Below are 27,903 nucleotides of genomic sequence, written 5' to 3'. Positions count from 1 at the left end.
GAGTTAAGGTTTTTTGTGACCCCCCATCAAGTTGCCCCTCCCTGCACTAGAGGGTGGTTTACTGTGAAACACACACAAGTCAAAGAAGTACTTCCTGGTCTGAGCCTGGTGGCTTCCTGCTGTGCTTAACACCTGTAGGTGTCACCATGGGATTCAACTCTTCACCATGTGTAGAGATGTCTGGCTAACCCAGCGTACATTCTGGTTCTATTTCTTTGGCCAAATCCTCCCTCCCTTTGTTACAGCACTTAAACACACCTGATGCATCTAGGACTATTCATTGTCCTGATCAGCAGCTGAATAGAATAGGGCTTGAGAAAAATCATCAAGACTTGGAGAGAACTAGGACTGTATGGAGGGAGAAGACTAGGACTGTATGGAGGGAGAAGACTAGGACTGTATGGAGGGAGAAGACTAGGACTGTATGGAGGGAGAAGAGTAGGACTGTATGGAGGGAGAAGACTAGAACAGTATGGAGGGAGAAGACTAGGACTGTATGGAGGGAGAAGACTAGGACTGTATGCAGGGAGAAGACTAGGACTGTATGCAGGGAGAAGACTAGGACTGTATGGAGGGAGAAGACTAGGACTGTATGGAGGGAGAAGACTAGGACTGTATGGAGGGAGAAGACTAGGACTGTATGGAGGGAGAAGAGTAGGACTGTATGGAGGGAGAAGAGTAGGACTGTATGGAGGGAGAAGACTAGAACTGTATGGAGGGAGAAGACTAGAACTGTATGGAGGGAGAAGACTAGGACTGTATGGAGGGAGAAGACTAGGACTGTATGGAGGGAGAAGACTAGGACTGTATGCAGGGAGAAGACTAGGACTGTATGCAGGGAGAAGAGTAGGACTGTATGGAGGGAGAAGACTATAACTGTATGGAGGGAGAAGACTAGGACTGTATGGAGGGAGAAGACTAGGACTGTATGCAGGGAGAAGACTAGGACTGTATGCAGGGAGAAGACTAGGACTGTATGCAGGGAGAAGACTAGGACTGTATGCAGGGAGAAGACTAGGACTGTATGGAGGGAGAAGACTAGGACTGTATGGAGGGAGAAGACTAGGACTGTATGGAGGGAGAAGACTAGGACTGTATGGAGGGAGAAGACTAGGACTGTATGGAGGGAGAAGACTAGGACTGTATGGAGGGAGAAGAGTAGGACTGTATGGAGGGAGAAGACTAGAACTGTATGGAGGGAGAAGACTAGGACTGTATGGAGGGAGAAGACTAGGACTGTATGCAGGGAGAAGACTAGGACTGTATGCAGGGAGAAGACTAGGACTGTATGCAGGGAGAAGACTAGGACTGTATGCAGGGAGAAGACTAGGACTGTATGGAGGGAGAAGACTAGGACTGTATGGAGGGAGAAGACTAGGACTGTATGGAGGGAGAAGACTAGGACTGTATGGAGGGAGAAGACTAGGACTGTATGGAGGGAGAAGACTAGGACTGTATGGAGGGAGAAGACTAGGACTGTATGGAGGGAGAAGACTAGGACTGTATGGAGGGAGAAGACTAGGACTGTATGGAGGGAGAAGACTAGGACTGAATGGAGGGAGAAGACTAGGACTGTATGGAGGGAGAAGACTAGGACTGTATGGAGGGAGAAGACTAGGACTGTATGGAGGGAGAAGACTAGGACTGTATGGAGGGAGAAGACTAGGACTGTATGGAGGGAGAAGACTAGGACTGTATGGAGGGAGAAGACTAGGACTGTATGGAGGGAGAAGACTAGGACTGTATGGAGGGAGAAGACTAGGACTGTATGGAGGGAAAAGACTAAGACTGTATGGAGGGAGAAGACTAGGACTGTATGGAGGGAGAAGACTAGGACTGTATGGAGGGAGAAGACTAGGACTGTATGGAGGGAGAAGACTAGGACTGTATGGAGGGAGAAGACTAGGACTGTATGGAGGGAGAGAGGAGGGTTCTGTGGTTGAACAGTGTTGCAGTAAACCATCCAGGAGTTTAAGCTAGTAGTTTGTGGGTATATTGTGAGTGTGTGGAGTGTTCCCCAGCCGCAGCACCGTGTTGTCTCTGCCTGTCTCTCACCCTGCTCTGTACCGTCACAGCACCGTGTTGTCTCTGCCTGTCTCTCACCCTGCTCTGTACCGTCACAGCACCGTGTTGTCTCTGCCTGTCTCTCACCCTGCTCTGTACCGTCACAGCACCGTGTTGTCTCTGCCTGTCTCTCACCCTGCTCTGTACCGTCACAGCACCGTGTTGTCTCTGCCTGTCTCTCACCCTGCTCTGCACCGTGTTGTCTCTGCCTGTCTCTCACCCTGCTCTGTACCGTCTCAGCACCGTGTTGTCTCTGCCTGTCTCTCACCCTGCTCTGTACCGTCTCAACACCGTGTTGTCTCTGCCTGTCTCTCACCCTGCTCTGTACCGTCACAGCACCGTGTTGTCTCTGCCTGTCTCTCACCCTGCTCTGTACCGTCACAGCACCGTGTTGTCTCTGCCTGTCTCTCACCCTGCTCTGTACCGTCACAGCACCGTGTTGTCTCTGCCTGTCTCTCACCCTGCTCTGCACCGTGTTGTCTCTGCCTGTCTCTCACCCTGCTCTGTACCGTGTTGTCTCTGCCTGTCTCTCACCCTGCTCTGCACCGTCTCAGCACCGTGGGCAGAGTGATTTTAGGGATTAGACAGGCTAAGTGTTAAAGACGTCAGATAAGCGTTGCCTGGGGGTTACTAACGTTACGTTAAAGCTACAAGGGAAGTCTGGATCCAAATGTGTCTTGACACATCATGGTGTCTGTCTCACTCTGCGTTACTATAGACTACTACTACTACTACTAGGCCCAGAGACGGGTATAGCTAGCCTGGGTCCCTGATTGGTTTGTGCTTTTGCCTACTCCCTGTTGTCATTGTGGAGCTGAAGAGAGCAGAACCTGACTGGCACCCAGGCTAAGGCCTGGCTACAGCATGCTGTAATCCACTGACTGAGACGTGATATCTGACAGAACACGTTGGTTACTGTTAGACGTTAATCCCGCTATAAGACCTGACAGACAGCATCATTCTGGAATGGCGTCTCAACAGATTCTTAGGAGCTCAAATTGGATAATCAGTTCACTGACTGACTGGTTCCAACAGTCGACTACTTCATCTCAACTCCGGGTCTGACGACGGAGGTGGCCTGTCGCTCCTCTACTCCGGGTCTGACGACGGAGGTGGCCTGTCGCTCCTCAACTCCGGGTCTGACGACGGAGGTGGCCTGTCGTTCCTCAACTCCAGGTCTGACGACGGAGGTGGCCTGTCTTTCCTCTACTCCGGGTCTGACGACGGAGGTGGCCTGTCGCTCCTCAACTCCGGGTCTGACGACGGAGGTGGCCTGTCGCTCCTCAACTCCGGGTCTGACGACGGAGGTGGCCTGTCGTTCCTCAACTCCAGGTCTGACGACGGAGGTGGCCTGTCGTTCCTCTACTCCGGGTCTGACGACGGAGGTGGCCTGTCGCTCCTCAACTCCAGGTCTGACGACGGAGGTGGCCTGTCGTTCCTCTACTCCGGGTCTGACGACGGAGGTGGCCTGTCGCTCCTCAACTCCGGGTCTGACGACGGAGGTGGCCTGTCGTTCCTCTACTCCGGGTCTGACGACGGAGGTGGCCTGTCGCTCCTCAACTCCAGGTCTGACGACGGAGGTGGCCTGTCGCTCCTCAACTCCGGGTCTGACGACGGAGGTGGCCTGTCGTTCCTCGACTCCGGGTCTGACGACGGAGGTGGCCTGTCGTTCCTCGACTCCGGGTCTGACGACGGAGGTGGCCTGTCGTTCCTCGACTCCGGGTCTGACGACGGAGGTGGCCTGTCGTTCCTCGACTCCGGGTCTGACGACGGAGGTGGCCTGTCGTTCCTCGACTCCGGGTCTGACGACGGAGGTGGCCTGTCGTTCCTCGACTCCGGGTCTGACGACGGAGGTGGCCTGTCGTTCCTCGACTCCGGGTCTGACGACGGAGGTGGCCTGTCGTTCCTCGACTCCGGGTCTGACGACGGAGGTGGCCTGTCGTTCCTCGACTCCGGGTCTGACGACGGAGGTGGCCTGTCGTTCCTCGACTCCGGGTCTGACGACGGAGGTGGCCTGTCGTTCCTCGACTCCGGGTCTGACGACGGAGGTGGCCTGTCGTTCCTCGACTCCGGGTCTGACGACGGAGGTGGCCTGTCGTTCCTCGACTCCGGGTCTGACGACGGGGGCGGCCTGTCGTTCCTCTACTCCGGGTCTGACGACGGAGGTGGCCTGTCGCTCCTCAACTCCAGGTCTGACGACGGAGGCGGCCTGTCGTTCGCTGCTCAATGTGTTCTCTACAGTTTCTTGGTAGAACCCTGTCTCTTAGCTTGTGGTAGGTGATTGGTTTAGATTTAAGTCAATCAAAGAGTCTACTTTGGCCTGAAGAGTGTGACTTCTCAGTGAAGCGTGTGTGTGGCCTCTTCTACTTTGATCTTAGCTAATGTGAGCAGAATATGTGAAAGGTTTCAGTATTGTCACCATTAGTGATTAAGAGGACATCCACAGAAGTGCCATCTGTTAACCCCCCTTTCTCTCCCCCTTTCTCTCCTCCCTGCCTCCCTCGTTCTTCCACCCTCTCTCTCTCTGCTAGTAGCTCACAGTCTGCTCTCCCTCCCTTTCTCTCCCCCTCTCTCTCCTCCCTGCCTCCCTCGTTCTTCCACCCCCTCTCTCTCTCTGCTTGTAGCTCAGTCTGCTCTCCCTCCCTCTCTCCCCCTCTCTCTCCTCCCTGCCTCCCTCGTTCTTCCACCCTCTCTCTCTCTGCTAGTAGCTCACAGTTTGCTCTCCCTCCCTCTTTCCCCCTCTCTCTCCTCCCTGCCTCCCTCGTTCTTCCACCCTCTCTCTCTCTCTGCTAGTAGCTCACAGTTTGCTCTCCCACCCTCTCTCCCCCTCTCCTCTGTAGCGATTAAGGAACACAGCGTGATGCTAAATATAGCTTCTATTTGAGAGGAAAGCGGTGGTAATTTAGCTGTGTTTTAGACTCTGACACACACACACACACACACACACACGAGTGGCCAGTCCGCAGTAGCAGCATAATGGATTAGAGTGTAATAGTCACATGAACAGGGTTAAAGGTGTCATTACAGGGTACGGAGAAATCCTTACGCTCCAAAAAAAGTGAACGAAAACGATATATATATGCAGTGGGGAGAACAAGTATTTGATCCACTGCCGATTTTGCAGGTTTTCCTACTTACAAAGCATGTAGAGGTCTGTAATTTTTTATCATAGGTACACTTCATCGGTGAGAGACGGAATCTAAAACAAAATTCCAGAAAATCACATTGTATGATTTTTAAGTAATTAATTAGCATAATAGCATAATAGTGAAGACATTAAAACTATGAAATAACACATATGGAATCATGTAGTAACCAAAAAAAGTGTTAAACAAACCAAAATATATTTCATATTTGAGATTCTTTAAAGTAGCCACCCTTTGCCTTGATGACAGCTTTGCACTCTTTTGGCTTTCATATCAGGGTCTCTTGTCAACACTTTAGTCTCACTTCCCTCTTGGTATTGGTAAGACAGCTTTTCTGAGGTAAATGAATAAAGAATGCTTTTCTACCGTGACAGATCTTGACTTGCACAAACCACATTGTCACTGACTCTCTGATAGTCTTTGGAGTGGGAGGTGCATGCAGCTGACCCTGATAGTCTTTAGAGTGGGAGGTGCATGCAGCTGACTCTGATAGTCTTTAGAGTGGGAGGTGCATGCAGCTGACTCTCTGATAGTCTTTGGAGTGGGAGGTGCATGCAGCTGACTCTCTGATAGTCTTTGGAGTGGGAGGTGCATGCAGCTGACTCTGATAGTCTTTAGAGTGGGAGGTGCATGCAGCTGACTCTGATAGTCTTTAGAGTGGGAGGTGCATGCAGCTGACTCTCTGATAGTCTTTAGAGTGGGAGGTGCATGCAGCTGACTCTCTGATAGTCTTTGGAGTGGGAGGTGCATGCAGCTGACTCTGATAGTCTTTGGAGTGGGAGGTGCATGCAGCTGACTCTCTGATAGTCTTTGGAGTGGGAGGTGCATGCAGCTGACTCTCTGATAGTCTTTGGAGTGGGAGGTGCATGCAGCTGACTCTCTGATAGTCTTTGGAGTGGGAGGTGCATGCAGCTGACTCTCTGATAGTCTTTGGAGTGGGAGGTGCATGCAGCTGACTCTCTGATAGTCTTTGGAGTGGGAGGTGCATGCAGCTGACTCTGATAGTCTTTAGAGTGGGAGGTGCATGCAGCTGACTCTGATAGTCTTTAGAGTGGGAGGTGCATGCAGCTGACTCTCTGATAGTCTTTGGAGTGGGAGGTGCATGCAGCTGACTCTGATAGTCTTTGGAGTGGGAGGTGCATGCAGCTGACTCTCTGATAGTCTTTGGAGTGGGAGGTGCATGCAGCTGACTCTGATAGTCTTTGGAGTGGGAGGTGCATGCAGCTGACTCTGATAGTCTTTGGAGTGGGAGGTGCATGCAGCTGACTCTCTGATAGTCTTTGGAGTGGGAGGTGAATGCAGCTGACTCTCTGATAGTCTTTGGAGTGGGAGGTGCATGCAGCTGACTCTCTGATAGTCTTTGGAGTGGGAGGTGAATGCAGCTGACTCTCTGATAGTCTTTGGAGTGGGAGGTGCATGCAGCTGACTCTCTGATAGTCTTTGGAGTGGGAGGTGCATGCAGGCTTTCAGCCATTCAAAACCCCTGGAGGATCAACTCTTCTCTCTTTCTCTCCCCAGCGACGGTACGAACACAAGCAGCACAGAAACGGACTCCACTTCTGCAAGCAGATCCTGTCCAACCCCAAGTTCACAGAACATGGAGGTAAGGGAGGGATGGATGAGATGTAGACCCCTTTATAAAGCCTCTCGTTGTTTCTCTCCCCCTCCCCACAGAGACCCTGGCGATGACGGGTTTAACTCTGAACTGTCTGGGGAACAAGGAGGTTTACAACCTGGTCAGACGAGGCCTCCGCAACGACCTCGAGTCATGTCTGTAACCTTTCAAAACACGCCTGGAAAATAGTCTGTGGATGTGTGACTGAAACGGGATGCCTACTTGGACACACATCAAGTGTGTCAGAAAACCCAGAAATCATCTGTAAAACCATTTTTACCTCATATGTTGCAAGGAACCACTTAACAAAATAAAATACCTTATTATTACTACTGTAGAGAATCAGACAGAAATATAGTCTATATCTTCATAGTCAAGCCTGTCTCAAAATACAACACTGCCCTTTTAAGGCTCTCCTGGAAGATGATTGGCCACCCATAGTAGACTATCAAAATATTGCAATTACAGCCAAATACTTTGAAATGGCTACGGTAGACTACTTTGAAATGGCTACGGTAGGCTACTTTGAAATGGCTACTGTAGGCTACTTTGAAATGGCTACTGTAGGCTACTTTGAAATGGCTACTGTAGGCTACTTTGAAATGGCTACTGTAGACTACTTTGAAATGGCTACCGTAGGCTACTTCGAAATGGCTACGGTAGGATACTTTCAAATGGCTATGGTAGGCTACTTTGAAATGGCTACCGTAGGCTACTTCGAAATGGCTACCGTAGGCTACTTCGAAATGGCTACGGTAGGCTACTTTGAAATGGCTACGGTAGGCTACTTTGAAATGGCTACGGTAGGCTACTTTGAAATGGCTACGGTAGGCTACTTTGAAATGGCTACGGTAGACTACTTTGAAATGGCTACGGTAGGCTACTTCAAAGCAAAGACATGTTGACTAAAATAATTTTTTACGGTTAAAGTATTCCGTTATTTGTCAGTTAGGCTTTTCTAGGAATATTTAGAATGTTAATGGACCAAGTTTGAGCTCTTGAGAGGTGTTTTTACAACAGGAGTATGTAACATTGGTTTAATAACGCACCCGTTCATGTGTTGTCGTCCATCTTGTAGTTATGAGTGTAGGTGAAATAGTTAACTACCAAGATAACTAGCCAGGCTACACTATAGGTTTTGAATTGACTGTGTAGTTCTCTCTCTCCTCTGTGTCTCTCTCTCTGTGTCTCTGTCTCTCTCTCTCCTCTCTGTGTCTCTGTCTCTCTCTCTCTCTTTTGTCTCTCTCCTCTCTCTGTCTCTCTCTGTGTCTCTCTCTCTCTCTCTTTTGTCTCTCTCCTCTCTCTCTGTCTCTCTCTCTGTCTCTCTCTCCTCCCTGTGTCTCTGTCTCTCTCTCTCTCTCTCTCTCTCTCTCTCTGTCTCTCTCTCCTCCCTGTGTCTCTGTCTCTCTCTCTCTCTCTCTCTCTCTCTCTCTGTCTCTCTCTCTCTCTCTCTGTCTCTCTCTCTCTCTCTCTGTCTCTCCTCTCTGTGTCTCTGTCTCTCTCTCTCTCTCTTTTGTCTCTCTCCTCTCTCTCTCTGTCTCTCTCTCTCTCTCTCTCTCTCTGTCTCTGTTTCTCTTTCTCCTCTCTCTGTCTCTGTCTCTCTCTGTCTCTCTCTCTCTGTGTCTCTCTCTCGGTGTCTCTGTCTCTCTCTCTCTCTGTCTCTCTCTCCTCTCTTTGTCTCTCTCTCTCTCTCTGTGTCTCTGTCTCTCTCTCCTCTCTTTGTCTCTCTCTCCTCTCTTTGTCTCTCTCTCTCCTCTATCTCTGTGTCTCTGTCTCTCTCCTCTCTTTCTCTCTCTCTCCTCTCCTTGTCTCTCTCTCTCCTCTCTCTCTCTGTGTCTCTGTCTCTCTCTCCTCTCTTTGTCTCTCTCTGTCTCTCTCTCTCTCTGTCTCTCCCTCCGCTCTCTCTCTCTGTCTCTCTCTGTCTCTCCCTCTCCTCCCATCGCACTGGACCAGAACCTTTCCAGAATTTTCATGAACCCCGTTTGATGACCAGGAATGAGCTTTTACTGGGCAACTACTCACAAACTAACAAGGGAAATAAACAAATCGTCTCACGTCTGCAGGGGATTGATAGAAGACAGCTGGTGCCTGTCAACAGGGCCGAGTCACTGTACCTCAGCAAGCGTTTCCCCCGGCTGCAGAGGCTTCAGGAGGGAGGCTGCCACTCTGTTCTGCCGCTGCCACAGAGGGTCCAGTACCTCAGCAAGCGTTTCCCCCGGCTGCAGAGGCTTCAGGAGGGAGGCTGCCACTCTGTTCTGCCGCTGCCACAGAGGGTCCAGCTCCTGGTTGCTGGACAGAACTGGGTCGGGGGGCCGGGCTAAGAGGGGGCTCTAAGAGCATAAGTTGGGAGGAAAGTGTGCAAAACAAATCGCATCCAGAGAGCACTGATTCGTTTGTGATCAGAGTAACTGTTTGATGTTGTGATTTTTCATCTATATTCTGCCTGAGCTATTTCTTTTTACTTGTTTACTAGGCGTTAATGTCGTGCGTGCGCGTGTGTGTGTGTGTGTGTGTGTGTGTGTGTGTGTGTGTGGAGGACGGTGTAGACTTGGAGGCATTAGGGGTGGTTCTGTTTCACACACACACTCTCTCACCCGTCTGACATTAAGTAGCAGAGCTCTGCTCTTGTCTCTCTAAAACAGGGCCGTGACTGGCTCTCACTCACTCACTCACTCACTCACACACACACACACACACACACACACACACACACACACACACACACGAGTGAAATCTGTGCTGACATTTCCAGCAGATATGTGTTATCTCAGGCCCAGTCTCGTCAGCGCACACACACACACACAGGCTAGACCCAGCCTCCAGTCAGCACACACGCACACACACACACACACACACACACACACACACACACACACACACACACACACACACACACACACACACACACACACACACACACACACACACACACACACACACACACACACACACATTTGTCCCTACTGCAGATACAGATGAGAGACCTGGAGGGATACAGGGTGAGGACGGTGGGAGGAGGGTGAAGTGGAGAGGGGTGATGTACAGAGACCTGTAGGACTACAGGGTGAGGAGGGTGGGAGGAGGGTGAGGGAAGGAGAAACCTGTCCCTACTGCCCCAGGCCATCCATTCCGAAAGAAAACACTATCACTAACATCAGGACCTAGTTAACTACCTTGATTTACACCAGCTCTCTTGGAAGGCAACGGAGATATTTAGTTGTCCATGGGACAATACCAAGAAAGCACAGAGCAGAAGTGTGTCAGCATATTCTAGCATTGTCAACATGACTCAGCAGAAACAAGAATCTACTTCCTCCTCTGCCAACTACTCTTTCTCTCTCTTTTTTTGCTGCCTTTATTTTCTCATTGGTGAGATCAGGTTACTTCACGGAAGGGAGGAAAGAAGAATACATTTTAAGTTAAAGGAACAGGAACTTGATGCTAAGTTAACCGCTAACTTGCTAGCCCCTCTCTCATTGTTTCCCTATGGGAGACTAGCGCAAGCTAATGGCTAACTTTGCCTTGTCCCCCTGTAGGAGACGAGGTACCAGCTGCTGCAGCTGCGGCCAGCCCAGAGGGCTTCATGGATCGGCTACGCCATCGCCTATCACCTCCTAGAGGACTACGAGATGGCTGCCAAGATAGTAGAGAAGTTCAGGAAAACACAACAGGTATGTCCAGAGACAACCTATGGGCTGAATCTGTCTGTCCTTGGTACACACTGTGTTCACCGGTCACACCACTAATCCAAAATGGCTTCCTCTCCTTGTTTTTGAAAACCATTTATTTATTCATTTAGGCTTTATTTTTACCAGGTAAGTCATTGAGAAAGCATTATATTTTACAACAGCGACGTGAACGTAGTAAAGGTGGAAGTAATATGCTGCATGTCTATACCAGGTACGGTGTTTGATTGATCAGTTCAGTTCTATCTTATCAATAGAGAGGAAGGAAAGGAGACGAGGAGAGGAAGCCACTGCTCTCAACAGTAGGAGCATTGAGAACATAATGTATGACTACCACTCACAACAAAGTGTTTTCCCTCATCAGTTTAGTTGCAGTAAAGCTAGGTGACGGTACGACACAGTAAAGCTAGGTGACGGTGCAGCACAGTAAAGCTAGGTGACGGTACGACACAGTAAAGCTAGGTGACGGTGCAGCACAGTAAAGCTAGGTGACGGTACGACACAGTAAAGCTAGGTGACGGTGCGACACAGTAAAGCTAGGTGACGGTGCGACACAGTAAAGCTAGGTGACGGTGCAGCACGGTAAAGCTAGGTGACGGTACGACACAGTAAAGCTAGGTAACGGTACGACACAGTAAAGCTAGGTAACGGTACGACACAGTAAAGCTAGGTGACGGTACGACACAGTAAAGCTAGGTAACGGTGCGACACGGTAAAGCTAGGTGACGGTGCGACACGGTAAAGCTAGGTGACGGTGCAGCACAGTAAAGCTAGGTGACGGTACGACACAGTAAAGCTAGGTGACGGTACGACACAGTAAAGCTAGGTAACGGTACGACACAGTAAAGCTAGGTAACGGTACGACACAGTAAAGCTAGGTGACGGTACGACACAGTAAAGCTAGGTGACGGTGCGACACGGTAAAGCTAGGTGACGGTGCGACACAGTAAAGCTAGGTGACGGTACGACACAGTAAAGCTAGGTGACGGTGCGACACAGTAAAGCTAGGTGACGGTGCGACACAGTATAGTCAGTCAGCCGGTCCCTCTAAGGTGACGTAAATCTGTGGCATGTCTGTCACGACCACAATAGAGCGTGCTCACTGCTTTTGTCCCAGCATGTATTTCTACTGAACTGGTGCCCTATGTGAAGATGTACAATGTGTAGCCTGTGATGTTGAAGGATTTTATACTTCCCTTCTCTTTCTCCATCTCTCTCACTTTCACCCCCCATGAGTACAGTAAGCTGCTGCTCTATCTGAACCATAGACACTACATAATATTACTTAACCCTGTTATAACACTACATAACTCTGTTATTACCCTGTTATAACCTCTCTCTCCTAGACGTCGCCAGACAAGGTGGACTATGAGTACTGTGAGCTGCTGCTGTACCAGAACCATGACACTACATAATACTACATAACCCTGTTATAACCTTTCTCTCCTAGACGTCTCCAGACAAGGTGGACTATGGATACAGTGAGCTGCTGCTGTACCAGAACCATAGACACTACATAATAATACATAACCCTGTTATAACCTTTCTCTCCTAGACGTCTCCAGACAAGGTGGACTATGGATACAGTGAGCTGCTGCTGTACCAGAACCATAGACACTACATAATAATACATAACCCTGTTATAACCTCTCTCTCCTAGACGTCTCCAGACAAGGTGGACTATGAATACAGTGAGCTGCTGCTGTACCAGAACCAGGTGCTGAGGGAGGCTGGACTCTACAGGGAGGTTCGGGACCATCTCACCACCTACAAGAAACAGTTCTGTGACAAACTGGCCGTCGAGGAGTGTGTGTGTGTGTGTGTGTGTGTGTGTGTGTGTGTGTGTGTGTGTGTGTTTGCAACCATCACACACTTTTGATTTCTTTATTTGGATCCACAAAGAAACCAAGACTGAAGCCTCTCACCGTCTCTCTGTCTGTCACTCACACCTGGAACACACACAGAGATCACTAACAGTGTATCCCCCTGTAGGAGAGTTGTTTTTGAACCTGGATCGTCTGGATGAAGCTACAGAGGTCTACCGTCGTCTACAGGAGAGAAACCCTGAGAACTGGTCCTACTACCACGGCCTGGAGAAGGCCCTGAAGCCTGGTACGCTACATATACCCTACATAACACTGTTGTAACTGGTCCTACTACCCTACATTAGCGGTTCTCAGAATGTTTGTGTTCTGGGTTCCGCCGTAATCAGAATACAGATATGAATAACAAGGAGTTCTACTATGACATCAGCGGGGCCGGATGAGTCTCGGCCCTGGAGCCTGGTACGCTGGGAAGGACCAGTTCAAACATCTCCTGAAAGCCGAGAGAACATTTAGCAGTGTTCATGCACATTTCCTGCAATTCTGCACATTTTGCCATTAGGGCAGAGAGAGAACTTTGCCGTTTTAAAGCTTAAATTACAGTAGATTTATGTTAATTTTGGGGGAATACAAGAACTATTGATTTGAAAAATGTATAATTGGTGGAGTACTGTGGATACCAATATCCCCGTGAGCCTCCCAGGCCCATGTAGCCCAAGGTTAAGAACAGACGTTGTAGAATTGTATTGTATTACACCCTCATAAATGATTCCACGGATTCCTTGGTCAAAATTCGTTTAATCCGATAGAAATATTCATTAAGTTATTTTTTATTTACATTGTTTTTAATATATTTTGACATCTGGCCGCAGTCACCCGCAATCCATGCCCTACATAACACTGTTATAACCAGTGATGGGCTACATAACACTGTTATAACCAGTGATGGGCTACATAACACTGTTATAACCAGTGATGGGCTACATAACACTGTTATAACCAGTGATGGGCTCCATAATTCAGCCTAATAATGCGGTCTCTGTTTAAGACTGGGATCATATTAAATAGTCAAACCACTTTCCCCTGTTTTCCTGATGATCATAATAGTTTATTTTCTCTGTGTGTTCCAGGCAGTGTGGAGGAGCGACAGAAGATCTATGAGGATGCCTGGGTATCCTAACGGACTGGTGTATCCTTAAGGAAAGGACTGGTGCCCAGACGACTACCCCTCACCTTCCTCTCTGGTACCAACAATCACACCTCAGAAAATCTGAATACACTTCAGCCTCAACTTATCAATAATGACCACTGGATCTAACACAGCAGGTTTAATATTGACCACTGGATCTAACACAGCAGGTTTAATAATGACCACTGGATCTAACAGAGCAGGTTTAATAATGACCACTGGATCTAACACAGCAGCAGGTTTAATAATGACCACTGGATCTAACACAGCAGGTTTAATATTGACTACTGGATCTAACACAGCAGCAGGTTTAATAATGACCACTGGACCTAACACAGCAGCAGGTTTAATAATGACCACTGGATCTAACACAGCAGCAGGTTTAATAATGACCACTGGATCTAACACAGCAGCAGGTTTAATAATGACCACTGGATCTAACACAGCAGGTTTAATATTGACCACTGGATCTAACACAGCAGGTTTAATAATGACTACTGGATCTAACACAGCAGCAGGTTTAATAATGACCACTGGACCTAACACAGCAGCAGGTTTAATAATGACCACTGGATCTAACACAGCAGCAGGTTTAATAATGACCACTGGATCTAACACAGCAGCAGGTTTAATAATGACCACTGGATCTAACACAGCAGCAGGTTTAATAATGACCACTGAATCTAACACAGCAGCAGGTTTAATAATGACCACTGGATCTAACACAGCAGCAGGTTTAATAATGACCACTGGATCTAACACAGCAGCAGGTTTAATAATGACCACTGGATCTAACACAGCAGCAGGTTTAATAATGACCACTGGATCTAACACAGCAGCAGGTTTAATAATGACCACTGGATCTAACACAGCAGCAGGTTTAATAATGACCACTGGATCTAACAGAGCAGCAGGTTTAATAATGACCACTGGATCTAACACAGCAGCAGGTTTAATAATGACCACTGGATCTAACACAGCAGGTTTAATAATGACCACTGGATCTAACACAGCAGCAGGTTAATAATGACCACTGGATCTAACACAGCAGCAGGTTTAATAATGACCACTGGATCTAACACAGCAGCAGGTTTAATATTGACCACTGGATCTAACACAGCAGGTTTAATAATGACCACTGGATCTAACACAGCAGCAGGTTTAATAATGACCACTGGATCTAACACAGCAGCAGGTTTAATAATGACCACTGGATCTAACACAGCAGCAGGTTTAATAATGACCACTGCATCTAACGCAGCAGGTTTAATATTGACCACTGGATCTAACACAGCAGGTTTAATATTGACCACTGGATCTAACACAGCAGGTTTAATAATGACCACTGGATCTAACACAGCAGGTTTAATAATGACCACTGGATCTAACACAGCAGCAGGTTTAATAATGACCACTGGATCTAACACAGCAGCAGGTTTAATATTGACCACTGGATCTAACACAGCAGGTTTAATAATGACCACTGGATCTAACACAGCAGGTTTAATAATGACCACTGGATCTAACACAGCAGCAGGTTTAATAATGACCACTGGATCTAACACAGCAGCAGGTTTAATATTGACCACTGGATCTAACACAGCAGGTTTAATAATGACCACTGGATCTAACACAGCAGCAGGTTTAATAATGACCACTGGATCTAACACAGCAGCAGGTTTAATAATGACCACTGGATCTAACACAGCAGGTTTAATATTGACCACTGGATCTAACACAGCAGGTTTAATAATGACCACTGGATCTAACACAGCAGGTTTAATAATGACCACTGGATCTAACACAGCAGCAGGTTTAATAATGACCACTGGACCTAACACAGCAGCAGGTTTAATAATGACCACTAGATCTAACACAGCAGCAGGTTTAATAATGACCACTGCATCTAACACAGCAGGTTTAATATTGACCACTGGACTCTGACTCCGTACCACACAGAGTGGAAGGTAGGGGGGGGGGGGGAACTCTGAGGGTCGGGTTGCTACGTTGCTGTCGTCTAGTGGGTTGTTACGTTGCTGTCGTCTAGTGGGTCGGGTTGTTACGTTGCTGTCGTCTAGTGGGTCGGGTTGTTACGTTGCTGTCGTCTAGTGGGTTGGGTTGTTACGTTGCTGTCGTCTAGTGGGTTGCTACGTTGCTGCCGTCTAGTGGGTTGTTACGTTGCTGTCGTCTAGTGGGTTGTTACGTTGCTGTCGTCTAGTGGGTTGTTACGTTGCTGTCGTCTAGTGGGTCGGGTTGTTACGTTGCTGTCGTCTAGTGGGTTGTTACGTTGCTGTCGTCTAGTGGGTTGTTACGTTGCTGTCGTCTAGTGGGTTGGGTTGTTACGTTGCTGTCGTCTAGTGGGTTGTTACGTTGCTGTCGTCTAGTGGGTCGGGTTGTTACGTTGCTGTCGTCTAGTGGGTTGTTACGTTGCTGTCGTCTAGTGGGTCGGGTTGTTACGTTGCTGTCGTCTAGTGGGTTGCTACGTTGCTGTCGTCTAGTGGGTTGGGTTGCTACGTTGCTGTCGTCTAGTGGGTTGTTACGTTGCTGTCGTCTAGTGGGTTGTTACGTTGCTGTCGTCTAGTGGGTTGCTACGTTGCTGTCGTCTAGTGGGTTGCTACGTTGCTGTCGTCTAGTGGGTCGGGTTGCTACGTTGCTGTCGTCTAGTGGGTTGTTACGTTGCTGTCGTCTAGTGGGTTGCTACGTTGCTGTCGTCTAGTGGGTTGTTACGTTGCTGTCGTCTAGTGGGTTGTTACGTTGCTGTCGTCTAGTGGGTTGCTACGTTGCTGTCGTCTAGTGGGTTGTTACGTTGCTGTCGTCTAGTGGGTTGTTACGTTGCTGTCGTCTAGTGGGTCGGGTTGCTACGTTGCTGTTGTCTAGTGGGTTGCTACGTTGCTGTTGTCTAGTGGGTTGTTACGTTGCTGTCGTCTAGTGGGTCGGGTTGTTACGTTGCTGTCGTCTAGTGGGTCGGGTTGTTACGTTGCTGTCTAGTGGGTCGGGTTGTTACGTTGCTGTCGTCTAGTGGGTTGGGTTGTTATGTTGCTGTCGTCTAGTGGGTCGGGTTGTTACGTTGCTGTCGTCTAGTGGGTTGCTACGTTGCTGTCGTCTAGTGGGTTGTTACGTTGCTGTCGTCTAGTGGGTTGTTACGTTGCTGTCGTCTAGTGGGTTGCTACGTTGCTGTTGTCTAGTGGGTTGTTACGTTGCTGTCGTCTAGTGGGTTGTTACGTTGCTGTCGTCTAGTGGGTTGCTACGTTGCTGTCGTCTAGTGGGTTGTTACGTTGCTGTCGTCTAGTGGGTTGCTACGTTGCTGTCGTCTAGTGGGTTGTTACGTTGCTGTCGTCTAGTGGGTCGGGTTGCTACGTTGCTGTCGTCTAGTGGGTTGCTACGTTGCTGTCGTCTAGTGGGTTGTTACGTTGCTGTCGTCTAGTGGGTTGCTACGTTGCTGTTGTCTAGTGGGTTGTTACGTTGCTGTCGTCTAGTGGGTTGCTACGTTGCTGTCGTCTAGTGGGTTGTTACGTTGCTGTCGTCTAGTGGGTTGTTACGTTGCTGTCGTCTAGTGGGTCGGGTTGTTACGTTGCTGTCGTCTAGTGGGTTGTTACGTTGCTGTCGTCTAGTGGGTTGGGTTGTTACGTTGCTGTCGTCTAGTGGGTTGTTACGTTGCTGTCGTCTAGTGGGTTGTTACGTTGCTGTCGTCTAGTGGGTCGGGTTGTTATGTTGCTGTCGTCTAGTGGGTTGGGTTGCTGTCGTCTAGTGGGTTGCTACGTTGCTGTCGTCTAGTGGGTTGTTACGTTGCTGTCGTCTAGTGGGTTGCTACGTTGCTGTCGTCTAGTGGGTTGTTACGTTGCTGTCGTCTAGTGGGTTGTTACGTTGCTGTCGTCTAGTGGGTTGCTACGTTGCTGTCGTCTAGTGGGTTGGGTTGCTGTCGTCTAGTGGGTTGTTACGTTGCTGTCGTCTAGTGGGTTGGGTTGTTACGTTGCTGTCGTCTAGTGGGTTGTTACGTTGCTGTCGTCTAGTGGGTTGGGTTGCTACGTTGCTGTCGTCTAGTGGGTTGTTACGTTGCTGTCGTCTAGTGGGTTGTTACGTTGCTGTCGTCTAGTGGGTCGGGTTGTTACGTTGCTGTCGTCTAGTGGGTTGGGTTGCTGTCGTCTAGTGGGTTGGGTTGTTACGTTGCTGTCGTCTAGTGGGTTGTTACGTTGCTGTCGTCTAGTGGGTTGGGTTGTTACGTTGCTGTCGTCTAGTGGGTTGTTACGTTGCTGTCGTCTAGTGGGTCGGGTTGTTACGTTGCTGTCGTCTAGTGGGTTGTTACGTTGCTGTCGTCTAGTGGGTCGGGTTGTTACGTTGCTGTCGTCTAGTGGGTCGGGTTGCTACGTTGCTGTCGTCTAGTGGGTTGTTACGTTGCTGTCGTCTAGTGGGTTGTTACGTTACTGTCGTCTAGTGGGTTGTTACGTTGCTGTCGTCTAGTGGGTTGTTACGTTGCTGTCGTCTAGTGGGTTGTTACGTTGCTGTCGTCTAGTGGGTCGGGTTGCTACGTTGCTGTTGTCTAGTGGGTTGTTACGTTGCTGTCGTCTAGTGGGTTGTTACGTTGCTGTCGTCTAGTGGGTTGTTACGTTGCTGTCGTCTAGTGGGTTGGGTTGTTACGTTGCTGTCGTCTAGTGGGTTGCTACGTTGCTGTCGTCTAGTGGGTCGGGTTGCTACGTTGCTGTTGTCTAGTGGGTTGTTACGTTGCTGTCGTCTAGTGGGTCGGGTTGTTACGTTGCTGTCGTCTAGTGGGTCGGGTTGTTACGTTGCTGTCGTCTAGTGGGTCGGGTTGTTACGTTGCTGTCGTCTAGTGGGTTGTTACGTTGCTGTCGTCTAGTGGGTCGGGTTGTTACGTTGCTGTCGTCTAGTGGGTTGTTACGTTGCTGTCGTCTAGTGGGTCGGGTTGTTACGTTGCTGTCGTCTAGTGGGTTGTTACGTTGCTGTCGTCTAGTGGGTTGGGTTGCTACGTTGCTGTCGTCTAGTTGGTTGTTACGTTGCTGTCGTCTAGTGGGTTGCTACGTTGCTGTCGTCTAGTGGGTTGTTACGTTGCTGTCGTCTAGTGGGTTGGGTTGTTATGTTGCTGTCGTCTAGTGGGTTGTTACGTTGCTGTCGTCTAGTGGGTTGCTACGTTGCTGTCGTCTAGTGGGTTGCTACGTTGCTGTCGTCTAGTGGGTTGTTACGTTGCTGTCGTCTAGTGGGTCGGGTTGTTACGTTGCTGTCGTCTAGTGGGTTGTTACGTTGCTGTCGTCTAGTGGGTTGTTACGTTGCTGTCGTCTAGTGGGTTGTTACGTTGCTGTCGTCTAGTGGGTTGTTACGTTGCTGTCGTCTAGTGGGTCGGGTTGTTACGTTGCTGTCGTCTAGTGGGTTGTTACGTTGCTGTCGTCTAGTGGGTTGTTACGTTGCTGTCGTCTAGTGGGTTGCTACGTTGCTGTCGTCTAGTGGGTTGTTACGTTGCTGTCGTCTAGTGGGTTGGGTTGTTATGTTGCTGTCGTCTAGTGGGTTGTTACGTTGCTGTCGTCTAGTGGGTTGCTACGTTGCTGTCGTCTAGTGGGTTGTTACGTTGCTGTCGTCTAGTGGGTTGTTACGTTGCTGTCGTCTAGTGGGTTGCTACGTTGCTGTCGTCTAGTGGGTTGTTACGTTGCTGTCGTCTAGTGGGTTGGGTTGTTATGTTGCTGTCGTCTAGTGGGTTGTTACGTTGCTGTCGTCTAGTGGGTTGCTACGTTGCTGTCGTCTAGTGGGTTGTTACGTTGCTGTCGTCTAGTGGGTTGTTATGTTGCTGTCGTCTAGTGGGTTGTTACGTTGCTGTCGTCTAGTGGGTTGCTACGTTGCTGTCGTCTAGTGGGTTGTTACGTTGCTGTCGTCTAGTGGGTTGTTACGTTGCTGTCGTCTAGTGGGTTGTTACGTTGCTGTCGTCTAGTGGGTTGCTACGTTGCTGTCGTCTAGTGGGTCGGGTTGTTACGTTGCTGTCGTCTAGTGGGTTGTTACGTTGCTGTCGTCTAGTGGGTTGTTACGTTGCTGTCGTCTAGTGGGTCGGGTTGTTATGTTGCTGTCGTCTAGTGGGTTGTTACGTTGCTGTCGTCTAGTGGGTTGTTACGTTGCTGTCGTCTAGTGGGTCGGGTTGTTACGTTGCTGTCGTCTAGTGGGTTGCTACGTTGCTGTCGTCTAGTGGGTCGGGTTGCTACGTTGCTGTCGTCTAGTGGGTCGGGTTGCTACGTTGCTGTCGTCTAGTGGGTTGTTACGTTGCTGTCGTCTAGTGGGTTGTTACGTTGCTGTCGTCTAGTGGGTTGTTACGTTGCTGTCGTCTAGTGGGTTGGGTTGTTACGTTGCTGTCGTCTAGTGGGTTCGGGTTGTTACGTTGCTGTCGTCTAGTGGGTTGGGTTGTTACGTTGCTGTCGTCTAGTGGGTTGTTACGTTGCTGTCGTCTAGTGGGTTGGGTTGTTACGTTGCTGTCGTCTAGTGGGTTGTTACGTTGCTGTCGTCTAGTGGGTCGGGTTGTTACGTTGCTGTCGTCTAGTGGGTCGGGTTGCTACGTTGCTGTCGTCTAGTGGGTTGGGTTGTTACGTTGCTGTCGTCTAGTGGGTTGTTACGTTGCTGTCGTCTAGTGGGTCGGGTTGTTACGTTGCTGTCGTCTAGTGGGTTGTTACGTTGCTGTCGTCTAGTGGGTCGGGTTGCTACGTTGCTGTCGTCTAGTGGGTTGTTACGTTGCTGTCGTCTAGTGGGTCGGGTTGCTACGTTGCTGTCGTCTAGTGGGTCGGGTTGTTACGTTGCTGTCGTCTAGTGGGTTGTTACGTTGCTGTCGTCTAGTGGGTTGTTACGTTGCTGTCGTCTAGTGGGTTGTTACGTTGCTGTCGTCTAGTGGGTTGTTACGTTGCTGTCGTCTAGTGGGTTGTTACGTTGCTGTCGTCTAGTGGGTTGTTACGTTGCTGTCGTCTAGTGGGTCGGGTTGTTACGTTGCTGTCGTCTAGTGGGTCGGGTTGCTACGTTGCTGTCGTCTAGTGGGTTGGGTTGTTACGTTGCTGTCGTCTAGTGGGTTGTTACGTTGCTGTCGTCTAGTGGGTCGGGTTGTTACGTTGCTGTCGTCTAGTGGGTTGTTACGTTGCTGTCGTCTAGTGGGTCGGGTTGCTACGTTGCTGTCGTCTAGTGGGTTGTTACGTTGCTGTCGTCTAGTGGGTCGGGTTGCTACGTTGCTGTCGTCTAGTGGGTCGGGTTGTTACGTTGCTGTCGTCTAGTGGGTTGTTACGTTGCTGTCGTCTAGTGGGTTGTTACGTTGCTGTCGTCTAGTGGGTCGGGTTGTTACGTTGCTGTCGTCTAGTGGGTTGTTACGTTGCTGTCGTCTAGTGGGTTGTTACGTTGCTGTCGTCTAGTGGGTTGTTACGTTGCTGTCGTCTAGTGGGTTGTTACGTTGCTGTCGTCTAGTGGGTTGCTACGTTGCTGTCGTCTAGTGGGTTGCTACGTTGCTGTCGTCTAGTGGGTCGGGTTGTTACGTTGCTGTCGTCTAGTGGGTCGTTACGTTGCTGTCGTCTAGTGGGTCGGGTTGTTACGTTGCTGTCGTCTAGTGGGTTGGGTCGTTACGTTGCTGTCGTCTAGTGGGTTGTTACGTTGCTGTCGTCTAGTGGGTTGTTACGTTGCTGTCGTCTAGTGGGTTGTTACGTTGCTGTCGTCTAGTGGGTTGTTACGTTGCTGTCGTCTAGTGGGTCGTTACGTTGCTGTCGTCTAGTGGGTTGTTACGTTGCTGTCGTCTAGTGGGTTGCTACGTTGCTGTCGTCTAGTGGGTCGGGTTGTTACGTTGCTGTCGTCTAGTGGGTTGTTACGTTGCTGTCGTCTAGTGGGTTGTTACGTTGCTGTCGTCTAGTGGGTCGGGTTGTTATGTTGCTGTCGTCTAGTGGGTTGTTACGTTGCTGTCGTCTAGTGGGTTGTTACGTTGCTGTCGTCTAGTGGGTCGGGTTGTTACGTTGCTGTCGTCTAGTGGGTTGCTACGTTGCTGTCGTCTAGTGGGTCGGGTTGCTACGTTGCTGTCGTCTAGTGGGTCGGGTTGCTACGTTGCTGTCGTCTAGTGGGTTGTTACGTTGCTGTCGTCTAGTGGGTTGTTACGTTGCTGTCGTCTAGTGGGTTGTTACGTTGCTGTCGTCTAGTGGGTTGGGTTGTTACGTTGCTGTCGTCTAGTGGGTTCGGGTTGTTACGTTGCTGTCGTCTAGTGGGTTGGGTTGTTACGTTGCTGTCGTCTAGTGGGTTGTTACGTTGCTGTCGTCTAGTGGGTTGGGTTGTTACGTTGCTGTCGTCTAGTGGGTTGTTACGTTGCTGTCGTCTAGTGGGTCGGGTTGTTACGTTGCTGTCGTCTAGTGGGTCGGGTTGCTACGTTGCTGTCGTCTAGTGGGTTGGGTTGTTACGTTGCTGTCGTCTAGTGGGTTGTTACGTTGCTGTCGTCTAGTGGGTCGGGTTGTTACGTTGCTGTCGTCTAGTGGGTTGTTACGTTGCTGTCGTCTAGTGGGTCGGGTTGCTACGTTGCTGTCGTCTAGTGGGTTGTTACGTTGCTGTCGTCTAGTGGGTCGGGTTGCTACGTTGCTGTCGTCTAGTGGGTCGGGTTGTTACGTTGCTGTCGTCTAGTGGGTTGTTACGTTGCTGTCGTCTAGTGGGTTGTTACGTTGCTGTCGTCTAGTGGGTTGTTACGTTGCTGTCGTCTAGTGGGTTGTTACGTTGCTGTCGTCTAGTGGGTTGTTACGTTGCTGTCGTCTAGTGGGTTGTTACGTTGCTGTCGTCTAGTGGGTCGGGTTGTTACGTTGCTGTCGTCTAGTGGGTCGGGTTGCTACGTTGCTGTCGTCTAGTGGGTTGGGTTGTTACGTTGCTGTCGTCTAGTGGGTTGTTACGTTGCTGTCGTCTAGTGGGTCGGGTTGTTACGTTGCTGTCGTCTAGTGGGTTGTTACGTTGCTGTCGTCTAGTGGGTCGGGTTGCTACGTTGCTGTCGTCTAGTGGGTTGTTACGTTGCTGTCGTCTAGTGGGTCGGGTTGCTACGTTGCTGTCGTCTAGTGGGTCGGGTTGTTACGTTGCTGTCGTCTAGTGGGTTGTTACGTTGCTGTCGTCTAGTGGGTTGTTACGTTGCTGTCGTCTAGTGGGTCGGGTTGTTACGTTGCTGTCGTCTAGTGGGTTGTTACGTTGCTGTCGTCTAGTGGGTTGTTACGTTGCTGTCGTCTAGTGGGTTGTTACGTTGCTGTCGTCTAGTGGGTTGTTACGTTGCTGTCGTCTAGTGGGTTGCTACGTTGCTGTCGTCTAGTGGGTTGCTACGTTGCTGTCGTCTAGTGGGTCGGGTTGTTACGTTGCTGTCGTCTAGTGGGTCGTTACGTTGCTGTCGTCTAGTGGGTCGGGTTGTTACGTTGCTGTCGTCTAGTGGGTTGGGTCGTTACGTTGCTGTCGTCTAGTGGGTTGTTACGTTGCTGTCGTCTAGTGGGTTGTTACGTTGCTGTCGTCTAGTGGGTTGTTACGTTGCTGTCGTCTAGTGGGTTGTTACGTTGCTGTCGTCTAGTGGGTCGTTACGTTGCTGTCGTCTAGTGGGTTGGGTTGTTACGTTGCTGTCGTCTAGTGGGTCGGGTTGTTACGTTGCTGTCGTCTAGTGGGTCGGGTTGTTACGTTGCTGTCGTCTAGTGGGTTGTTACGTTGCTGTCGTCTAGTGGGTCGGGTTGTTACGTTGCTGTCGTCTAGTGGGTTGTTACGTTGCTGTCGTCTAGTGGGTTGTTACGTTGCTGTCGTCTAGTGGGTCGCTACGTTGCTGTCGTCTAGTGGGTTGTTACGTTGCTGTCGTCTAGTGGGTTGTTACGTTGCTGTCGTCTAGTGGGTTGTTACGTTGCTGTCGTCTAGTGGGTCGTTACGTTGCTGTCGTCTAGTGGGTCGGGTTGTTACGTTGCTGTCGTCTAGTGGGTTGTTACGTTGCTGTCGTCTAGTGGGTTGGGTTGTTACGTTGCTGTCGTCTAGTGGGTCGGGTTGTTACGTTGCTGTCGTCTAGTGGGTTGTTACGTTGCTGTCGTCTAGTGGGTTGCTACGTTGCTGTCGTCTAGTGGGTTGTTACGTTGCTGTCGTCTAGTGGGTTGCTACGTTGCTGTCGTCTAGTGGGTTGCTACGTTGCTGTCGTCTAGTGGGTTGTTACGTTGCTGTCGTCTAGTGGGTTGGGTTGTTACGTTGCTGTCGTCTAGTGGGTTGTTACGTTGCTGTCGTCTAGTGGGTCGTTACGTTGCTGTCGTCTAGTGGGTTATTACGTTGCTGTCGTCTAGTGGGTCGGGTTGTTACGTTGCTGTCGTCTAGTGGGTTGTTACGTTGCTGTCGTCTAGTGGGTTGTTACGTTGCTGTCGTCTAGTGGGTCGGGTTGCTACGTTGCTGTCGTCTAGTGGGTTGTTACGTTGCTGTCGTCTAGTGGGTTGTTACGTTGCTGTCGTCTAGTGGGTTGTTACGTTGCTGTCGTCTAGTGGGTTGTTACGTTGCTGTCGTCTAGTGGGTCGGGTTGTTACGTTGCTGTCGTCTAGTGGGTCGGGTTGTTACGTTGCTGTCGTCTAGTGGGTTGGGTTGTTACGTTGCTGTCGTCTAGTGGGTTGGTATGTTGCTGTCGTCTAGTGGGTTGTTACGTTGCTGTCGTCTAGTGGGTTGGGTTGCTACGTTGCTGTCGTCTAGTGGGTTGGGTTGTTACGTTGCTGTCGTCTAGTGGGTTGTTACGTTGCTGTCGTCTAGTGGGTTGTTACGTTGCTGTCGTCTAGTGGGTTGGGTTGCTACGTTGCTGTCGTCTAGTGGGTCGGGTTGTTACGTTGCTGTCGTCTAGTGGGTCGCTACGTTGCTGTCGTCTAGTGGGTTGGGTTGCTACGTTGCTGTCGTCTAGTGGGTTGGGTTGCTACGTTGCTGTCGTCTAGTGGGTTGCTACGTTGCTGTCGTCTAGTGGGTTGTTACGTTGCTGTCGTCTAGTGGGTCGGGTTGTTACGTTGCTGTTGTCTAGTGGGTTGTTACGTTGCTGTCGTCTAGTGGGTTGTTACGTTGCTGTCGTCTAGTGGGTTGCTACGTTGCTGTCGTCTAGTGGGTTGCTACGTTGCTGTCGTCTAGTGGGTTGGGTTGCTACGTTGCTGTCGTCTAGTGGGTTGCTACGTTGCTGTCGTCTAGTGGGTCGGGTTGTTACGTTGCTGTCGTCTAGTGGGTTGTTACGTTGCTGTCGTCTAGTGGGTTGTTACGTTGCTGTCGTCTAGTGGGTTGTTACGTTGCTGTCGTCTAGTGGGTTGTTACGTTGCTGTCGTCTAGTGGGTTGTTACGTTGCTGTCGTCTAGTGGGTTGTTACGTTGCTGTCGTCTAGTGGGTCGGGTTGTTACGTTGCTGTCGTCTAGTGGGTCGGGTTGTTACGTTGCTGTCGTCTAGTGGGTTGTTACGTTGCTGTCGTCTAGTGGGTTGCTACGTTGCTGTCGTCTAGTGGGTTGCTACGTTGCTGTCGTCTAGTGGGTCGGGTTGCTACGTTGCTGTCGTCTAGTGGGTTGCTACGTTGCTGTCGTCTAGTGGGTTGCTACGTTGCTGTCGTCTAGTGGGTTGCTACGTTGCTGTCGTCTAGTTTGTTGCTACGTTGCTGTCGTCTAGTGGGTCGGGTTGCTACGTTGCTGTCGTCTAGTGGGTCGGGTTGTTACGTTGCTGTCGTCTAGTGGGTCGGGTTGTTACGTTGCTGTCTAGTGGGTTGTTACGTTGCTGTCGTCTAGTGGGTTGTTACGTTGCTGTCGTCTAGTGGGTTGTTACGTTGCTGTCGTCTAGTGGGTTGGGTTGTTACGTTGCTGTCGTCTAGTGGGTCGGGTTGTTACGTTGCTGTCGTCTAGTGGGTCGGGTTGTTACGTTGCTGTCGTCTAGTGGGTTGTTACGTTGCTGTCGTCTAGTGGGTCGTTACGTTGCTGTCGTCTAGTGGGTTATTACGTTGCTGTCGTCTAGTGGGTCGGGTTGTTACGTTGCTGTCGTCTAGTGGGTTGTTACGTTGCTGTCGTCTAGTGGGTTGTTACGTTGCTGTCGTCTAGTGGGTCGGGTTGCTACGTTGCTGTCGTCTAGTGGGTTGTTACGTTGCTGTCGTCTAGTGGGTTGTTACGTTGCTGTCGTCTAGTGGGTTGTTACGTTGCTGTCGTCTAGTGGGTTGTTACGTTGCTGTCGTCTAGTGGGTCGGGTTGTTACGTTGCTGTCGTCTAGTGGGTTGGGTTGTTACGTTGCTGTCGTCTAGTGGGTTGTTACGTTGCTGTCGTCTAGTGGGTTGTTACGTTGCTGTCGTCTAGTGGGTTGGGTTGCTACGTTGCTGTCGTCTAGTGGGTTGTTACGTTGCTGTCGTCTAGTGGGTTGTTACGTTGCTGTCGTCTAGTGGGTTGTTACGTTGCTGTCGTCTAGTGGGTTGGGTTGCTACGTTGCTGTCGTCTAGTGGGTCGGGTTGTTACGTTGCTGTCGTCTAGTGGGTCGCTACGTTGCTGTCGTCTAGTGGGTTGGGTTGCTACGTTGCTGTCGTCTAGTGGGTTGGGTTGCTACGTTGCTGTCGTCTAGTGGGTTGCTACGTTGCTGTCGTCTAGTGGGTTGTTACGTTGCTGTCGTCTAGTGGGTCGGGTTGTTACGTTGCTGTTGTCTAGTGGGTTGTTACGTTGCTGTCGTCTAGTGGGTTGCTACGTTGCTGTCGTCTAGTGGGTTGGGTTGCTACGTTGCTGTCGTCTAGTGGGTTGCTACGTTGCTGTCGTCTAGTGGGTCGGGTTGTTACGTTGCTGTCGTCTAGTGGGTTGTTACGTTGCTGTCGTCTAGTGGGTTGTTACGTTGCTGTCGTCTAGTGGGTTGTTACGTTGCTGTCGTCTAGTGGGTTGTTACGTTGCTGTCGTCTAGTGGGTTGTTACGTTGCTGTCGTCTAGTGGGTTGTTACGTTGCTGTCGTCTAGTGGGTTGTTACGTTGCTGTCGTCTAGTGGGTCGGGTTGTTACGTTGCTGTCGTCTAGTGGGTCGGGTTGTTACGTTGCTGTCGTCTAGTGGGTTGTTACGTTGCTGTCGTCTAGTGGGTTGCTACGTTGCTGTCGTCTAGTGGGTTGCTACGTTGCTGTCGTCTAGTGGGTCGGGTTGCTACGTTGCTGTCGTCTAGTGGGTTGCTACGTTGCTGTCGTCTAGTGGGTTGCTACGTTGCTGTCGTCTAGTGGGTTGCTACGATGCTGTCGTCTAGTGGGTTGCTACGTTGCTGTCGTCTAGTGGGTCGGGTTGCTACGTTGCTGTCGTCTAGTGGGTCGGGTTGTTACGTTGCTGTCGTCTAGTGGGTCGGGTTGTTACGTTGCTGTCGTCTAGTGGGTTGTTACGTTGCTGTCTAGTGGGTTGTTACGTTGCTGTCGTCTAGTGGGTTGTTACGTTGCTGTCGTCTAGTGGGTTGTTATGTTGCTGTCGTCTAGTGGGTTATTACGTTGCTGTCGTCTAGTGGGTCGGGTTGCTACGTTGCTGTCGTCTAGTGGGTCGGGTTGTTACGTTGCTGTCGTCTAGTGGGTCGGGTTGTTACGTTGCTGTCGTCTAGTGGGTTGTTACGTTGCTGTCTAGTGGGTTGTTACGTTGCTGTCGTCTAGTGGGTTGTTACGTTGCTGTCGTCTAGTGGGTTGTTACGTTGCTGTCGTCTAGTGGGTTGGGTTGTTACGTTGCTGTCGTCTAGTGGGTCGGGTTGTTACGTTGCTGTCGTCTAGTGGGTTGTTATGTTGCTGTCGTCTAGTGGGTTGTTACGTTGCTGTCGTCTAGTGGGTCGGGTTGCTACGTTGCTGTCGTCTAGTGGGTTGTTATGTTGCTGTCTAGTGGGTTGTTACGTTGCTGTCGTCTAGTGGGTTGTTATGTTGCTGTCGTCTAGTGGGTTGGGTTGTTACGTTGCTGTCGTCTAGTGGGTTGTTACGTTGCTGTCGTCTAGTGGGTTGTTATGTTGCTGTCGTCTAGTGGGTCGGGTTGCTACGTTGCTGTCGTCTAGTGGGTTGTTATGTTGCTGTCTAGTGGGTTGTTACGTTGCTGTCGTCTAGTGGGTTGTTATGTTGCTGTCGTCTAGTGGGTCGGGTTGTTACGTTGCTGTCGTCTAGTGGGTTGGGTTGTTACGTTGCTGTCGTCTAGTGGGTTGGTATGTTGCTGTCGTCTAGTGGGTTGTTACGTTGCTGTCGTCTAGTGGGTTGGGTTGCTACGTTGCTGTCGTCTAGTGGGTTGGGTTGTTACGTTGCTGTCGTCTAGTGGGTTGTTACGTTGCTGTCGTCTAGTGGGTTGTTACGTTGCTGTCGTCTAGTGGGTTGGGTTGCTACGTTGCTGTCGTCTAGTGGGTCGGGTTGTTACGTTGCTGTCGTCTAGTGGGTCGCTACGTTGCTGTCGTCTAGTGGGTTGGGTTGCTACGTTGCTGT

General features: G+C 50.1%; 2 protein-coding genes across 23 annotated transcripts in view; both read left to right on the top strand.

The window, feature by feature from the left end:
- Nucleotides 1–8,810: 8,810 nt before the first annotated feature.
- LOC129841066 (N-alpha-acetyltransferase 15, NatA auxiliary subunit-like) overlaps nt 8,811–27,903 on the top strand; it is a 58,254-nt gene continuing 39,161 nt past the window's right edge. The window contains exons 1-5 of the mRNA XM_055909176.1: nt 8,811–9,128; nt 10,362–10,496; nt 12,172–12,319; nt 12,489–12,623; nt 13,465–13,578. Coding sequence (XP_055765151.1) covers nt 8,811–9,128; nt 10,362–10,496; nt 12,172–12,319; nt 12,489–12,623; nt 13,465–13,514 — 786 coding nt within the window. The 3' untranslated portion in view covers nt 13,515–13,578. The remainder of the gene's footprint in view (nt 9,129–10,361; nt 10,497–12,171; nt 12,320–12,488; nt 12,624–13,464; nt 13,579–27,903) is intronic.
- On the top strand, nt 13,588–15,469 carry LOC129841585 (uncharacterized transmembrane protein DDB_G0289901-like). Of its 22 annotated transcripts, none has more exons than XM_055909942.1 (6): nt 13,588–13,795; nt 13,865–13,972; nt 14,075–14,185; nt 14,222–14,542; nt 14,578–14,754; nt 14,821–15,469. In XM_055909942.1, the coding sequence occupies exons 1-6, from the start codon at nt 13,636–13,638 to the stop codon at nt 15,465–15,467; spliced, it is 1,524 nt and encodes a 507-aa protein (XP_055765917.1). In that variant the 5' UTR covers nt 13,588–13,635; the 3' UTR covers nt 15,468–15,469. The 22 variants fall into 22 exon arrangements, with proteins under 22 accessions (XP_055765917.1, XP_055765918.1, XP_055765913.1 ...); XM_055909943.1 differs by having other exon boundaries at nt 14,075–14,401; nt 14,438–14,542; XM_055909938.1 differs by having other exon boundaries at nt 14,075–14,542; nt 14,578–14,613; nt 14,647–14,754.

The sequence above is a fragment of the Salvelinus fontinalis genome, chromosome 42 (genome assembly GCF_029448725.1).
Source record: "Salvelinus fontinalis isolate EN_2023a chromosome 42, ASM2944872v1, whole genome shotgun sequence".
Taxonomy (NCBI): Eukaryota; Metazoa; Chordata; class Actinopteri; order Salmoniformes; family Salmonidae; genus Salvelinus; species Salvelinus fontinalis.
The sequence above is the reverse complement of the archived record's forward strand: the minus strand, read 5'-3'. Positions and strand labels throughout refer to the sequence as shown.

Bases quoted from the DNA above. Each gene is read 5' to 3' on its own strand.
- LOC129841585 (XM_055909932.1), top strand. From the start codon at position 13,636: ATGACCACTGGATCTAACACAGCAGGTTTAATATTGACCACTGGATCT. The intron at 13,796-13,864 runs GTTTAATATTGA...CTAACACAGCAG, and splicing joins CACTGGATCTAACACAGCAG to CAGGTTTAATAATGACCACT. The intron at 14,755-14,820 runs GTTTAATAATGA...CTAACACAGCAG, and splicing joins TGGATCTAACACAGCAGCAG to GTTTAATATTGACCACTGGA.